This window comes from Peromyscus maniculatus, chromosome 7, assembly GCF_049852395.1.
Source record: "Peromyscus maniculatus bairdii isolate BWxNUB_F1_BW_parent chromosome 7, HU_Pman_BW_mat_3.1, whole genome shotgun sequence".
Classification (NCBI taxonomy): Eukaryota; Metazoa; Chordata; class Mammalia; order Rodentia; family Cricetidae; genus Peromyscus; species Peromyscus maniculatus.
In genome coordinates, this window is record NC_134858.1 from 69092181 (window position 1) to 69108513 (window position 16333).

A 16333-nucleotide genomic window follows, 5' to 3' on the forward strand; every position below is an offset into this window, starting at 1 on the left:
TGGGATGTGTAATGAGTACCACTGTGTGGACAGAGAGGTTTACACACCTTCCAGGAAGAAAGGACCTGCCATGGTCCCTCTGGGTAGATGGGGGAAATTAACACACACACACACACACACACACACACACACACACACACACACACACACACACACGAGGCAGTCCTCTCCTCTCCCAGCTCCCCTCAGGCCCAGGGAAGCCAGTGGCCAGGAGCTGACTGAGATACCTAGACGAGAACATGTCCAATAAAATCCATGTGGGGAGCCATGTGCCAGGCGCTGCTGACGCAATGCCCCCCAGGAAACTTAATGAGAGTCCTAGTTGTGTTCCCCAGACACACAGAGAGGCCTGTGTCCTGCACTGCGTTTGTTAAGGATAGGAAGGACACAAGCCGGACTTTGGATTCATTTCCTGTCACTCTTCAGTGTCACTGTAAGTTCAATATTGTCAGCAAAGTAAAACAGAATCCAGTCCAGAAGGCTTAGCCACTCACTGAAGGCCAGGCCTCTAATTTCACTTTAGGACATTCTTTTTAAGATTTAGTCTCTTTTGTTTTATATGTATGAGTGTTCGCCTGCATGTCTGTGTATTCATGGAGTGTGTGCCTGGTGCCCAAGGAGGACAGAAGAGGGTGCTGGATGCCCTGGAATTGGAGTTTCAGACCGTTGTAGCCACCATGTAGGTTCAGGGAACTGAATCTGTGTCTTCTGCAAGAGCAGCTCCTGCTCTTAACCACCACAGACCCATTATTTTGAGAATATTTTATTTTATTTATTTATTTTTTTTTTTTTTGGTTTTTCGAGACAGGGTTTCTCTGTGTAGCTTTGCGCCTTTCCTGGAGCTCACTTGGTAGCCCAGGCTGGCCTCGAACTCATAGAGATCCGCCTGGCTCTGCCTCCCGAGTGCTGGGATTAAAGGCGTGCGCCACCAACGCCCGGCCTTGAGAATATTTTAAAAGGTGTTTTATTACATTTCTGTGTGAGTGTGTGTGTGTGTGTGTGTGTGTGTGTGTGTGTGTGTGTGTGTGAATGCGTACCTGTGGATGTCAGAGGACAACTCATAGGATCTGTTCTTTCCTTCTACAATATGGGTCCTAGAGATGCACTTTTACCCATTGGGCATTCTTGCTGACTCAGAACATTTAAAAATTTTATATTTTTATTGAGGAGCATGGCATACAGACACATGTTCATGTGGGCGCTCGTGGAGGCCAGAAGAGGGCATCAGATCCTCTGGAGCTGGAGTTACTGGTAGCTGTGAGACACCTGATGTGGGTGCTGGGAACTGAACTCTAGTCCTCTGCAAGTGCAGCAAGTTCTCTGAACCACTGAGCCTTCGCTCCAGCCCCAGAACACGTTTTAAAATGTCAGAAAAAGGGAATGGAATAGCTCTTCTCCAGAAGATGAGTAAACAAAAATATTTTCGGGAGGAAAAACAAAAAAAGAATGGGAGAAAGTCAGGCAAAAAGGAGCTTTTGAGAATCTGGGGTGTATTTTTGAGGTGTGTGTGCATGTAAAGACTAATAACTTTAAACAACCATTGAGAGTGAATGATAGAACCAAGGAGCAGTTGATATTCTCTATTTGAAAAGGAAAGAAGATTCCAGACCACCCCACCCCCCCAGTGGCCCAGGATCAGGCACCCAGTGTTCCCTGGACTGCTGTCTAATGTCTTGATGTGGCTTGCAGGGGTGGGGACAGCAAGCTTTCAAAGATTCCAAATAACAGCAATCTCAGGGGTGACAGGCGCCCTCTCTCCCTCGTCTTGCCTCTTTGAAAGATGGCGTCACTGAGCCTAAGCCGTGAGTGGAATGACCTGCTCATGCTCATGCACAGATAATGATGAAACATGGGCCAGATTCTAGTCTCCCCTCAGACATGTGCACTTTGTAAGATTTCAACCCAACACTGTCAGAGGCAAAGTTTACATGTGAGAACTATGCCATTGAGTGACAAAAATAATAACAAAATAGATCTCACTTTTGTGTGTGTTTATGTATGTACAGTGCATGTGTGTACATGTAGAGGTGAGAGTTCAATGTCAGCTCTCATTCCCCACCCACTATCAACCTTGTTTTTTTTTTTTTTTAGGTACAGTCTATCATGGGCCTGGAGCTCACTAAGTAACATAGGCTGGCTGGACAGAAAGCCCTAGGAATCACCTGTCTTGGAGCGTGTCACCACCCCCTGCCTATTACAAGGGTTCTGGAGACTGAACCAGGTCCTCACTTTCCCAAGTGAGCTTTCTCCTCAGAACGCTGTAAGGACACGTATGATCATTCACAGCTCTCCTCGGTTACATGCAGCAGCAGGTTGAACCTGCCCGAGTCCTGAACCTGCCTGAGTCCTAGATGATACCACAGAGTGAAGAACTAAGAGGTATCCGGGTGCGTACAGTTAACTCTCGTGAGTCAGCTCTGACTTATCACTATACACTCCCCACAGACCTAAGGACACTATGGGGCCAAGAAAAGATGTGTGTAAGAACCAAGGCTCTTCAGCCATTTACCTACCTTAGGCATTTTATTATAGCAATAGAAAACTGCTTAAAAGCAGAAGGTGAAAAATTGTTATGATCCGGCAGCAAGCTGAGTCTGAGAAACGCCTTTTGTCCATCATAGCATTCAAAGGCAAAGTTAACATACAATATATAAGGAGTATTATTAGATGTCTTTATATCAGCATCCAAGATAATTTTATAATAGAAAAGTAAGATTTTTGACCTAGGAGCTTTTCTAAAACAACATAGTTTAGTATGTATTAATTATATGCCTGTCTGTAGCACCTCTGTGCTAATAATAATAAAGCGAAGTGAGAATCGGCCTACCCAGGATACCACAGCCCACAGAAGGACAGCTCAAAATCATAGCCACACATGAGCTGGAAAGAGGGACGCTCACTGGTGTCAGTAATCACACATAGCCAGCAAGGATACATATGTAAAAAGCTGGGCATCATGGGATATACCTGTCATCCCAACTCTGGAGAGCTCGAGACAGGAGGATCCCCGGGGCTCACTGGTCAGTCAGCCTAACTTACTTGCTATATTCCATGCCAATGGGAAATCCTGTCTCAAAAAAGAGAGATAGTCCTCCCCAGGAATAACACCCAAGGTTGTTGTCCTCTAGCCTACACACACACATACACACACAATACTGAAATAAACAAAACAGTAGCCTTAGGAAGGTTAAAAAAAATTAACAACACAATGAGTTAAATTTGTGATATTTAATATTTTAGAATACTTAAGTCTAACTGCATTGAATTTTTTTTTCATGTGACTTATTTTGTAATCTTGTCTGCTGTTTAAGGTCGATATGGAAAGTGGTCAAGAGCAACTGGCCATATTTGCTCCAGATTTAAATAATTTAAGGAAGGTTAATGAGCTTTATAATCAGTGTTTAAATGCTTAGGGAAGACTGGATTCCCAGTCCTGTTCTGAGACAGGGCATAGTTGATACTGTAGGGCCCTCTGGCACCCTCTGATGCTCAGGACCTCCTCACACACATCACCTCTTCAGTCTTTACCTAGGGTTTCCTGTGAGAGCCACAGGAAAAGTGATCCTGCCTAGGTGGCCAAATGGCTAGACCCCCCAGGAGCAGACCCAAGCCACTGTCTTGGTGGGGTTAGTGAATGCTCAGTCTGTTGGAGATAACTCAAGCTAGCTCCATTCCATATCCCAGAGGCCCGGAGTGTCATGAGCCTTGGCTGCCCACAGAGGTCAGCTTCCTCTCCTAGCCTCATCTCCCCATTCTACACTGGGGACTCCTGGAATCACCTCCCAATATCACCTCATCTTAGCAGCCCAAACCATGAGCTGAGCTGAATCATCTGAGCATTCAGCAAAGCATGCATTTGCAAGCCCCTCACTGTGCACAGCACTCCCCTGGACACCTAGTGGTCTGCTGGAGAGATTGGGAGTGCCACAGACAGAAGCAAAGTGGGGGACCCACTGCAGGGGGGGGGTTCCTGTCTCTGGAAGCATCTCTTCCCTGTCTTCTGCAAACTCCTTCTCTCTGGGTATATAGACCTCTCTCAGGGACTCTCAGCTGTCAGTAGGAATCTATGCATCTGCACCTCCACACCCAACACACACAGGGCTGCGATTTCAGAAACCAGGGGAGGTAGCCCATACCTGTAACCCTGTAATTAGAAGGCAGAGACAGAAAAGCAAGCGGTCAAGGTCATCCTTGGCTACACATAGGGTTTGGGGCCAGCCTGGGCCACTTGAGATACTGTCTTAAAAAAAAAAAAAAAAGCTGGTGCTGGGCCCAGTGACCAAGGAGGAGAAGACATGAGTGGGAACAGAAAAATATCCATTTACTCATCTTTAAGACACTGAGACTAGCTGGGTGGTGGTGGCACATGCCTTTAATCCCAGCACTCGGGAGGCAGGGCCAGGCGGATCTCTGAGTTCGAGGCTAGCTTGGGCTACCAAGTGAGTTCCAGGAAAGGCGCAAAACTACACAGAGAAACCCTGTTTCGAAAAACCAAAAAAAAAAAAAAAAAAAAAAAAAAGACACTGAGACTTATGGGTCTTGAATCTGATACCAGGTCCCTAGCAGCCATGGAGGCTCCTGGTTATGGCAGCCGTGGGCAGTCCCTCCATCAAAGTAAATGATGACCTGGCTCGCCATGCCTGCAAGCATGCAGCAGGGAGGTAGACTGTAGATTCAGACTCACAATCTCTACTGTAAGTGTGGACAGGAAATGATTTCTTGAAATTCAGTCTCTTATCTTTAAAACAGGAAATACATCATTTCTTCAGAGGGCAGCCCTTTCAATAATCTAAGAACAGAGCGCTCACTCCTTATAGTTTTGGTTGTGAGCCTGGCCTTTAACGGCTGATCCATCTTTCCAGCCCCTGCCAGGCATTTCCTATGTGCTCTCCTGGGACTGTCCCACACTGTCCCGCACAGGTATAGTTATGATTCCTTTGTAGAGATAATAGACCTTCCTGATCACTCGGTCAATTAGCAGTCATGTGCTCCACCAGGATAGACCTGGCTCCTACGTTATACAGACCATATAGAAAGGAACCAGCAATGGCCAGCACAGACTAGGCACTCAACAAATGCCATCCTACTTTTCTTCTGGCTTCACTGTTGTGTCCTGGGCTGTCTCATGGGGGAAGGGCCACAGAGAGGGACAGTGACAAGGGCAGGTGCTTGGCAAACCAGCTCTTCATGGAGCCAAAGAAGACAAAGGCTTGATGCCAAGTTCTTAATAAAGAGCCTACAGGGAAAATGGATTTCAGCTCTTCTATTAATACCCAGCCTCCTAAGAGTCTTCCAACTCATAATTTCGTTCCCTGGAACTGCCACAAAATCCCCCAAATGCCGTTCAAAAGGCCAGAGGCAGGACTATGAAACAACTTTGAGTTGCAGGCAAAACTCAGTCACCTCTAAAACATGCTTATCGAAGTAACAAGACAAGTGTTGGACTGGGAGTCTGTTCTCCAACCAGGGAATCTGCGTTTTCCTAGGCTGGGTGAGCCTCGGTGACATCACCAACCTTTTCTGCCTCTTTTTCCATTTCACACAGAAATCACAATCCTTCTCTCCACATTTTAAAAGTTGCCAAGGAAATCACATGTGAGGGATGTATGTGCAGACCATTCACAAATGACAAAGCCCTCCACACTCGTGGGAGCCTGTGAGTACTGATGGTGTATCAGTTGCTGGGGGAATTCTCGAAGCGGACACGCTCTTTGCAAGCACAGCCTCGAGCAGCAGGCTGGAGCGTGGAGAGGGAGAGGGTAGAGAAAAAAGAGCTGTCAGGGCTCCTTTGCAGAGCTGGCAGTTAACCTTCAATCAATTTTACAAGGCCAGGAAATAGCCATATTTTTAATTAAGTGTCCACAGCAGGATCAGCCACATAAAATTTAATGGCAGGGAAGACACCGACTTGAAAGAGCCGTAGCCTCTTACCTCTCCTTCCAGGAAAGAGATTTTTTCTAAAAGCTGCAATATTAGGAGCTGCTTCTGCTGCACTTTTTTCTTTAATGATTCAATCTGGGAAGAGACAAGAGGAAAATTGTCAGACGAAAATGCAGAACTGTACGGCTGCAAGGTAATCAGTGGGCAGAAATACTTCTGCTTGTTTACATAGAACCTGTGTGCAGATTGCTTTTCGATTTAATTCTTTTTTTTTTTCTTTTTGAGACAGGATGGGTCTCATGTATCTCAGGCTGGTCTCCAGTTGCTCTATAGCTGGACATGACCTTGAACCTCTGATCTTCCTGCCTCCACACCCTGGGAGCTGGGATTTCAGGTGTGTACCACCAGATCTGTTTTATGGGGTGCTGGGGATTGAACTTGGGGCTTTGTGCATGTCAGGTAAGCAATTCTACCCACTGAGCTACATCCCAGCCCTTCCATCTGGATTCTCAGACCCAGGGATGTCCTGTTAGGATTGTTTAGGCAACCTCTCCACACCAACTGTGCTGTTTGGATAACATCCACTTACAGTTCAGGAAGTCTGCTTCAGGACAGACACAAACAAGTCAACAGAGGTGATTAATTATCTAGCTTGGACTGATAGAGCATCTGCATTTCAAACATTTGGTTACTCCTCCTAATACATTTGTATCTGACCAACCAGGAGTCCAAAGTTTGTTTGGGGGTAAGGATCACTAAAATTATTCATGGAATTCAGAGGAAACGAAGGACTCAGTAGGCAGGAACAGACCTGGGCTGCACTGTCACTTCTGTGATATTTGTTAAACCTGTAACATCATTAACACACCCTGGACTCCTCTTGGCTTTTCACTCAGGCATCTTGTTTCCTGGGACAGAGCAGAGGATCTCCAAAGGCAAGAACCGGGGTACTTTGTGCCAAGTCATGTCTTGAACAAAAGTGAGATCAGTACGCAGACTCAATCAATGGTATGCTACCTTTCCAACAAGCTCGTGTATTTGGGCATTTTCACATCCATTTATAAAAAGTCCTCAGTGCAAAGTGATAGAACTCCCATGCAAGGGAACCGAGTGCCACCTGGAAAAGCATATGCGAGATGATCGTTTGATCCAGAAATACAATCTTTAGGCATATATCCCAAAGACACATTGAGCCAATTAGAAGTAACTTGGACATGTGATTTTTGGTTTTAGAAAACACAAAATTAGTGGCTGGTTGAACAACATACACTATACCCTGCCAGTGAAGGTCTAAGAAACCTTCAAAAATAAGGATCTCTTACACACTGACATGAGAAACTTTTTTTTTTTTTTTGGTTTTCCGAGACAGCGTTTCTCTGTGTAGCTTTGCGCCTTTCCTGGAACTCACTTGGTAGCCCAAGCTGGCCTCGAACTCACAGAGATCCACCTGGCTCTGCCTCCCGAGTGCTGGGATTAAAGGCGTGCGCCACCACCGCCCGGCGAGAAACTTTTTTAAATTAATTAATTTTATGTTGTGTGGGTGTTTTGTCTGAAATGTATATATGTGTGCACCACTTATGGACTCTCCAAGAAGCCAGAAGAGGATGTCGGATCCTCTGGGGCTGGAGTTACAAAAGGTGAACTGCCACGTGGATGCTCAGAATCCGACCTGGGTCCTTGGCAAGAACAGCCAGTGCTCCTAACTGCTGAGCCATCTCTCCAGCCCCAACTTTGGAAATGAAGAATGTGTGTGGTGGCTGGAACAGAACTGCAGGGAAGAGAGGCTCTGGAGAATCGTGTTGCGCCCTGGCACCAACTGACACTAAGGGACTGTGTCACCTTGTCAGGCGAGGTGGCAGCATCATGAGTATCTCAGAACAAGTGCATGTTTCAGACAGGCCCTGTGCACTGTGCAGGAAGGACACTGACGAACATGAGCTAGGATTTGCTTCAACATGGAACACAGGGATGGAGAGAAGGGGAGTAAAGAAAACCGCTGTGGCTACGTGGATCATCTGGTTAGCCTGGAATGAGCCTAGTGGGCTTCACCGATATCCTCTTTGTGCTGGGAGAACTGGGCACTTAGTCATTTTGAGACCGAGTCTCTAACCCAGGCTGGCCTCGGACTCTCTGTGTAGCTGCTAACCTCAAACACTCGACCCTCCTGCTAGGATTACAGGCTGCACCATCACACTTAGTTTTATGCCGTGCTGGGGATCAAACCCAGGACCTCCTGCATACCAGGTGATCATTCTGTCGGCTGACCTATATCCCCGGCCTGCACTTGACATTTTTATTATAAGATATTTTAAATTTCATGTGATATCAAGATATATCACCCTATGGAAAGAAAAGCTAGCCATATAAAATAGAACCAGATAAACATACTTAAGGTTTTTAATAACTAAAGAAATTAAAGAGAGTCACAAGTTACCTTAATATCTCTGAAATCTGCCCCAAAGTAGTGCCTGAAGAGGCCAACGTTGGCAAGCCTGGAAGGGGCAGACACTCATATGTTGCAGGTGGTACTGTAAATTAGACTGACCCTTCAGGCAATTTAGCAATAAATATTAAGAGCCATAAAGCTGCTCAGACCCTTTGACCCACTAATCCCCCTCCTGGGAATTTGTCCTAAGGATATAACTCAAACACAGGAAAAAAGCTGCATGGAGAAAGATGTTCTTGCCTCCATTATTTATAATAGAGAGAAAATGGAAATAACCTTAATGCCTTGCACTAAAGGAACTGGCCATAAATTACGAGATACCAGCATGATGGAGTGTATCACACAAACACTTGAAACAAACACATTGCGAAGTGGGAAAGTGTTTATAAAAAGCCTCGAGGGACAGAGACACCGAAGTGTACCCAAGTGAAAATAAAAGCCATTGAGGGGATTAGGGAAGAGAAATAGTTCTGATGGTGGTGTAGGATTGTGGGCCCAAATGAAAAAAAAAAAATTGTGTCACTTTCTCCATTTTGTATAGGAATGGCTTACGAAAATCACCCCCATAATGCTCTTTTGCCTTTCCTTCCTGCAGTATTGAGATTTGGTGTGTTGACATACAAATTTACATGTTTGCACACACATGCATGTACGTGTGTTTGCATATGTATGTGGAGGCTGGAGGCTGACACTGTGTATCTTCCTGTTCCTTTCCACCCTATGTTTTGAGACATGATCTCTCACTGACTTGGAGCTTACTGAGCCTTCCTGTCTCAGCCCCATTTCATCATCACTGGAACTACAGGCACAGCCCACCATGACCAGCTTTTTTGTGGGTGGTAGGAATTCAAAGTCATGTTTTCAGGGCAAGCCCGTTACCAACTGGGTCATCTCCCAGCCCTTAAGATTTTTAAAATTAACTTTTGGTTGTCTTTTGTTTTGTTCTTCCCTATTGGTGGTACTGGGTATTGAACCCAGGGCCCTGTACATGCTACGTAAGCACTCTACCACTGAGCTAGGGCCCCAGTCCTAAAATGACTTAAATCTTTAGGTGGCAGCCAAAATGAGACCTGAAATTCACTGTAGGGCTTAAGATGGTAAGGAATGAAATCCTATCAAATAACATCTACAGTGATTCCAAACACCCTGGCCTTCTGCCTCTGAAGGACTCTTGAATGGCTTGGGAATCAAGGAAACAAGAGATGAGGTTTTCTTTGAACACTAAAGCCAGGCCGCAGAGAACAGCAGGACCTTGGGACGTGAGAATCTCATGGGCAGACAAAAGCCTTCCTGCTGACCACTACCCTGAGATTCCGGTTTTGAAATGACATTGGTTTTCCACATCTGTGGGTTCTGCATTCTCAGATTCAAACTATAGGCCAGAAATAGGTTTTAGGTGTCTGGGTTTAATGTGTACAGATTGCTCTCTTACTAATATTCCTTATATAATATAGTATAAAAACTATATACATAGGGTTGCTGTTTTATTATTTATATTTATTTATTATATTTTATTATTATTATTATAAGTAATCTAGAGATGCTTAAGGAAAGAGATGTGTACAGACTCTGCATGAATACTGCACAATTTCCTGAAATTCTCAGATTTTTTTGGTCTCCATGGAGGATTCTAGAACCAGATGCTCACAGATACCAAGCAATGGCTAGAAATCAACCCACAGCAAAGGCATCAAGAGGCGTGACAGAGAATGTTCTGGGAGCCTTTTCTGAGAGAGAAGACAGAGGATGATATCCCTCTGAGGAGGCATTCGGTTGGGAGGAGGAAGGGATGGAGGGTGGGGAGGATTCAGGGATTTTAGCCAATGTTCCTGACGTGATGGTGACACTGTGAAATGAACATTCCTCATATGCAGTCAAACCAGGTTTAAACAGTGCTGGGGATCAAACCCAGGGCTGTTTGTATGCTGGGTAAGCATTCTTCCAATTGAGCTACACCTCAGCCCCTCTTTTCCGTCACTATTAATTTTTTGAAACAGGGCCTCACATAGCCAAGGCTGACTAGGAACTCACTCTGTTGCCAAAGACCTTGAACTCTTCCTGATCCTCCTACCCCACCCCAGAGTGCTGAGATCACAGGCTTGCTCTTCTACCCAGGCCTTCTGTGACTTCTTGAGGTATTCCAATTTGTAATATGACCCTCAGGAAGTTCAATTAGTCTTCAGAAAATTCGCATTTAGGTCTAGCTGTCACCAGGTGGTGGTCAATGATCCAGAATACTAGGCTCAAGTCAGGATGCTAAGAAGCGGGAAGTCAGAGCACTCGCTTTCCAGACTTTCATAGGTGACTTCTACAAGACCTAATCTTGTCACACTAGCTGAATTTAAATGTCACACTGAGGTCCAGTTCTAGGCCCTCTGCATATAATCTTACCTGGTATCTTTAAACTGGGGTTAAAATGATGCTTTCTAACTCCTGTCTCCATCAGCATGGCTCTGTACCACACTGAACAGATGACCTACACTAATGAGATCTTGCAAGATGCCAACTGTCTAAGCCTTCAGGCTGATTTGGTGTTTAAAAGGGAAGGGAAGAGGTGGAGAGATGACTCTGTCGTTAAGAGCACTTACTGCTCTAGCAGGGGACCAGGATTCAGTTTCCAGCACCCACAATGGGTGGCTCACAACTCCCTGGAATTCCAGCTCCCAGGGATCTGACACCCTCTTCTGGCCTCTATGGGTACTGCACACAGTGGTGCACATACAGATAAGCAGGCACACATATACATAAATTTTAAGTTATTTTTTTTTAAAAGAAGGGAAATAGCAGTTGTAGCTTGTTGTAACTGACCGTTGATTTTCTCCTCTGTAGCAACAGTTGAGACACTTGGATCTGCAGAGTGAGCTAAGCAGTTATCCTTAAGTATGGCCACACACTGGCCTTGCCTGGGGAGGCAGTGGGCTAGCAACCTGTTGGGTTTTGTTTTGCTTTATGAGATGCTTTGGAACCATTACTGTAGTGAAAGGATTCCTCTGAATTTGCCTCAAAAAGAGTCACCAACCAGACCAAGAAGAAATCATACAAAAATTTAGGAACAGGGCTGAGGAGACTATGTAGCTGCCATACTATGTTGGTTCAGTCAGTCAAGTGGTTACAAGGCGGAGGTGGATCCTCAGAGCATGCATTTAAAAAGCCAGGCATGGTGGTGGGCCCTGTGCTGGGAGGCAGGAACTAGCAGATTCCTGGGGTTTAGTGACGAGTAAGCCCTGCCTAGTCCACAAGCTCGAGGCTAGTGAGAGACCCTGTCTCAGTAAATAAAGAAATAATAAGCAAACAAATAAATAAATAAAAGTGGATGGCTCTTGAGGAATAAGGCTGATACTAGAGGTGGTACTCCGGCCTCCACAAGCATGCACACAGGGATATGCACCCATATAACACACACACACACACACACACACACACACACACACACACCACATGCACATGACCCACCGCACCCCCTACACACAGATGAGGACAGGTTCTATGCAGCCTGAAGCTGTGAGACTTGCAAATTCCTGTGCTTTTCTCTCTAACAATAACGTGTAGGAGACAGGCCATTTTATGTTAGAAGGTGGAAAACGACGCCCCCTATAGCTGGGCCTATGTGACCAACACCCAGCTGTGCAAGGCTCAGGAAACATACTTCAATATGGAACTTGGGAACTGTGAGGAGAAATTAGTGAAATACAGCCACAAATTAGCATCTGATATTAGACATGATTGACACATGAAAAAAAATATTCTTTAGGTATTTTCTTATCCCAGCTGGGAAATGATAATATACGTGCAAAATGCCTCATAAAAGCGGAAGCACATGAAGCGGGGTGCATGCAAGATTCCTCCCAGCTAGATGACACATCCCTGAGCCGTGTGTCCAGTCAGCTTTCCTCCCTCCTCGAATCTGTACTGACAGTCATGTCAAAAACTGCTGGTCAAGCTTGGCAGTGGTGGCGCATGCCTTTAATCCCAGCACTTGGGAGGCAGAGGCAGGCGGATCTCTGTGAGTTCAAAGCCAGCCTGGTCTACACAGAGGAACCCTGTCTCAAACCACCCTCTACAAAACACCACCACCACCAAACCCAACTGGTGGTCAGGGACTGGGGATGTGGCTTACTTGGTAGAGTGCTTTCCTATCATTCATGAAGCCCTGGGTTCAATCACCAGCACTTCATAAAACTGAGTGGTGGTGCACACCTGTCATCTCTATACTCAGGCACTGACCGGCAGTTCAAGGTCGGCGTCAGCTACAGTACATCTGAGACTATTCTGAACCACATGAGTCTACCCCAACCAACACCCAGAGTCAAGGGTCAGTACAGGGGCTCACACTCGTAATTCCAGCACTCAGGAGGGCAAGGCAGGGAGACTGTCACATATTCTAGGCCAGCAGAGGCCACAGAGTGAATTCCAGACCAGCCTAGGCTACAGTGTAAGGTCCCATTATAAACAAAGAAAGAAACACCCTGGTCACAACTAGAAGTCTCACAACGAGACAAAGACAACCCAGCTATGATGGAGAAGGACAGTTAGGTTTGAGTGAAAATCTTAAAACGAGAGTCTGCAAACCAGCTCTGATGGAGAAGGACAGTTAGGTTTGGGTGAAAATCTTATAATGAGAGGCTGCGAACCCAGAAAATGTTGAAATAATTATGGATCAATGCCTGGGGTTCTGACCCAAGCAAATAGAATCTCTTGGGGAGTTACTGGTCAACAACTGCCTTAAGAAAATGAAACTCAAATTTAATCAGAAGTCAAAAACTAGCCTATAATGAGGCGCACCAATTAAAAACAAGTACTGGACCAGAATCCACCAATGAACCTCTGTCTAGGGGCTTCAGAGATCAGAAACTGCCAACTAACTTCTAACTAGGCACTTTCTAGTTTAAACACACACACACACACACACACACACTTACTTTATTTTTAAATTTAGCTCAAGCTCTCATGGATTCCAGGATGGCCTTCACCTCCCAAGTAACTGAGAGTGACCTTGAACTTGACCCCTGCCTCCACTTACAGAGTGTACCACCATGCCTGGTTTATTCTGGGGATTATACCCAGGCCTTCATGTACACTAGGCAGACAGTCTAGGGACCAGACTACATCCCCAGCCCTCCATGTCTGCCTTGTATTGCTTCAGACAACACCCTGTGAGAGTTTCTCCTTTGTGCCCCTTGCGAAGTCCTGAAACACTTGTGTGTGGCGCTGCCTGATTCATGAATGGACTGAAACAGTTCTACGTGGTGCTCATGAATGGCTGCTTTCTCAGAAAACCAGACAAAACAAAAAATACCAATAGTCACATTGATTCAACTGTTTAAGCTCTTGTCATAGGAAGAAGCTAGGCTAAATGTGTGACATGTCTATTTCCTTTCAAAACTGCTTTATTGTGCGTTTGTTTTCATTGTAGGAATAGCCAGAAGGCCTACATATTCAAGATCAGGATTGAAGGGCTGAGAGTGCATTAATGTTAATGAAGAAGCCACACCTGTCATTACCAACACATTGATGTTATTGCTTCCTCCCCGAGGACCCACCACCACCACGGCTATCTACTTCAAACTTTGTGCACTCTCTCCTTGAAACATTTGTCAAAGATGTGTAAATGCTATTCTGGAATGTTTCTAAATACTGAGAAATTGAATTTTAGGTCAAAATAAAGAAACATGAAACTTTATTATGAGTCCCTACAGCCTTCTCATGGGAAATATCTGTTGTCACAGTATTTGAAAACTTAAAATTTCCACAAGGAATTAGCTCAGATCCTCAATACTGTTTTCAGAATGTATTTATTTTTTATGTGTGTGTGCCTGCAGGAGTTTTGTGTACACCACATGCACACGGTTACCCTTTGAGCCCAGAAGAGGGTGTAGGATCCCTTGGAACTGGAGTTGCAGGTGGTCGTAAGCACTGGGAACCGAACCCTGAGCCTATGCAAGAGCAGCAAGTGTTCTTCACTGAGTCCTCTCTCCAGTTATCTCCCCTCCCCCACACCAACACTGTTTTCAAAACCACCAGGGAGCCATTGAGTCAGGGCTCTTCCACAACAGGGATGGAACAGGACAGGAAGAACCTTCTAGAGTTCATTCAAACTTCCACCTCTTGCTTCTGCTTCCTCTTGTCCTTAGAGCGAGTTCCCTGTTCTCAACCCGATCTCTTGCTCCATGATCTGTCAGAGTCATTCCTATACTCTCAGCAAAGCAGGGGTCATTTTTGATCCCCTATACCACACCATGAAAACATGAACATAAGCAGCATTTTGCACCCTTCTTCCAAAGGGTAGACTCTGGTTTTGAAGCTGTGTGGTGTTGCCACATTGTCAGATTTTCAAGTTTGGTTTGCCTTGGTTTACTTGCAATGCTGAGGATCAAACCCAGGCCCTTGAGTACCGAGTCATCCTGCCACTAAGCTACATCTCTACCCTTTTGAGTTATAAATTTAAACTCGATTGCCCTTGATAAAGGAAAAGCCATCATAAAAATGTGCAAGTAAAAATAATAAAGCTTAGCTTCCTTTGCAGTATCATAAGGCACGGAGCAATTTGACAAGATCAGATGGTGTCCGGCACTAACAGCCTGGAAAAATGGCCTCACAAGGATGAAGAGGAGGGTGCATTACCTCATGGGAGGGGATGAATCAAGACCCCGACCAAATGAAACTGAAAATTGCTAAATGAAGCTGTGAGTGGAGAAAATGAAAAATCAATGGGAGCCCAGAGGAGATGGGCACATTTTTCATCTTCATGGAGCTGGAGTAGGTAGTGGAAATCCACTTTCAATTAATGTGTCTTGTGGCATTCAGCCAGGCTGGATACGAACAGGGTGCATATTTTAATCAATTTTTTCTATTAAGTTTGAAGTAATATATAACAATAGAACTATGCTAGTCAAAAGGATCAGTTGAAATGGGCTTCTGAGCTAAGATAATCTTATTTGGTTTGATTTCTCCCTTAGATTGATGAGAATTCAACTTCTCAGAGTAGAATAGCATGTAGATCCTCCTGGGTACCCAAGAATGACTTAGATGTCAGGGAAGAAGGAATACATTGGCTTCCCAATGCCAATGCATCCACTGGAAAGAAAGGAAGATGTACTGGGTATAGGCCTTGGACAGCTTAGTTCGTGATGCTCACAAACAACCCTGAGTGGTTATCCCACAGCAAGGATCCAAGGTGCAAGATGCTGGGAAGGGCTGAGATCTCAGCTGCAGCCTCTTCAATGCTGAGACCCGGGCTCTTTTTATCCACATCCTGCTGTTGGGGGATTCTTCTACTACCATCCTCCTGAGGACCACACCTTAGCATTGTGGCAGCGGCCTGGGGAAAAGGGTGGGCTAGGAAAAAATGGTATTGTGGGATTTACCCTTACGAAGGACTTCTTGGGGCTGCCCAGTGCTTGTGTGCTTGTGTGTGTGTGTGTGTGTGTGTGCGCGCGCGCGCGCGCGCGCGTGCGTGTGTACATGTTGTATGTATGTGTCTGTGCACATGCACACATATGCGTGCATGCAGAGGCTGATGACAGATGTCTTCCTCACTGAACCTGGATCTCACCAACTAAGCTAGACTGGCCGGCCAGCAAGTTCAAGGACCTTCCTGCGTCTGCCTGATGCTGCCACACCCGGCCTTCTGTCAGCGCTGGGATCTGAACTTGGGCCCTCATTCCTTCATGGCAAGCACTCTGCCAACTGAGCCATCTCCCCAGTCGCAGTCCCCGCCCATTTTATTTTCTGAGACAGGGTCTCATTAGCCCAGGGCCAGCTGAGGATGGCCTTGAACTTCAAATGCTCCTGCCTCCATCTACCAAGTTCTGGGATTGCAGGCCACAGTATGTGCCGCCACCACACCCAGAAGGGCTCTGATTCTTTAAACCGCCACCCCACCCCCCAGGGGGAGGCAAGTGGGATGAAGAAAGAAAGCAACAACTTGCTTGTCTGTCCCTGAGCTTTCCTGGATGGATGCAATTTCAGAGGAACAGCCCCAGATGCTGATGGGAATATCTGGGAAGA

At 45.7% G+C, this 16333-nt stretch overlaps 1 protein-coding gene across 2 annotated transcripts in view; it reads right to left on the reverse strand.

The window, feature by feature from the left end:
• Myzap (myocardial zonula adherens protein) overlaps positions 1–16333 on the reverse strand; it is a 90867-nt gene that overhangs the window by 15678 nt on the left and 58856 nt on the right. For both annotated transcript variants that reach the window (XR_006074202.2, XM_006973785.4), the window contains exon 11: positions 5932–6015. Coding sequence is in view for 1 of the 2 variants with exons in the window: in XM_006973785.4 (XP_006973847.1) it covers positions 5932–6015 (84 nt within the window). In the remaining variant the exon portion in view is untranslated. The remainder of the gene's footprint in view (positions 1–5931; positions 6016–16333) is intronic.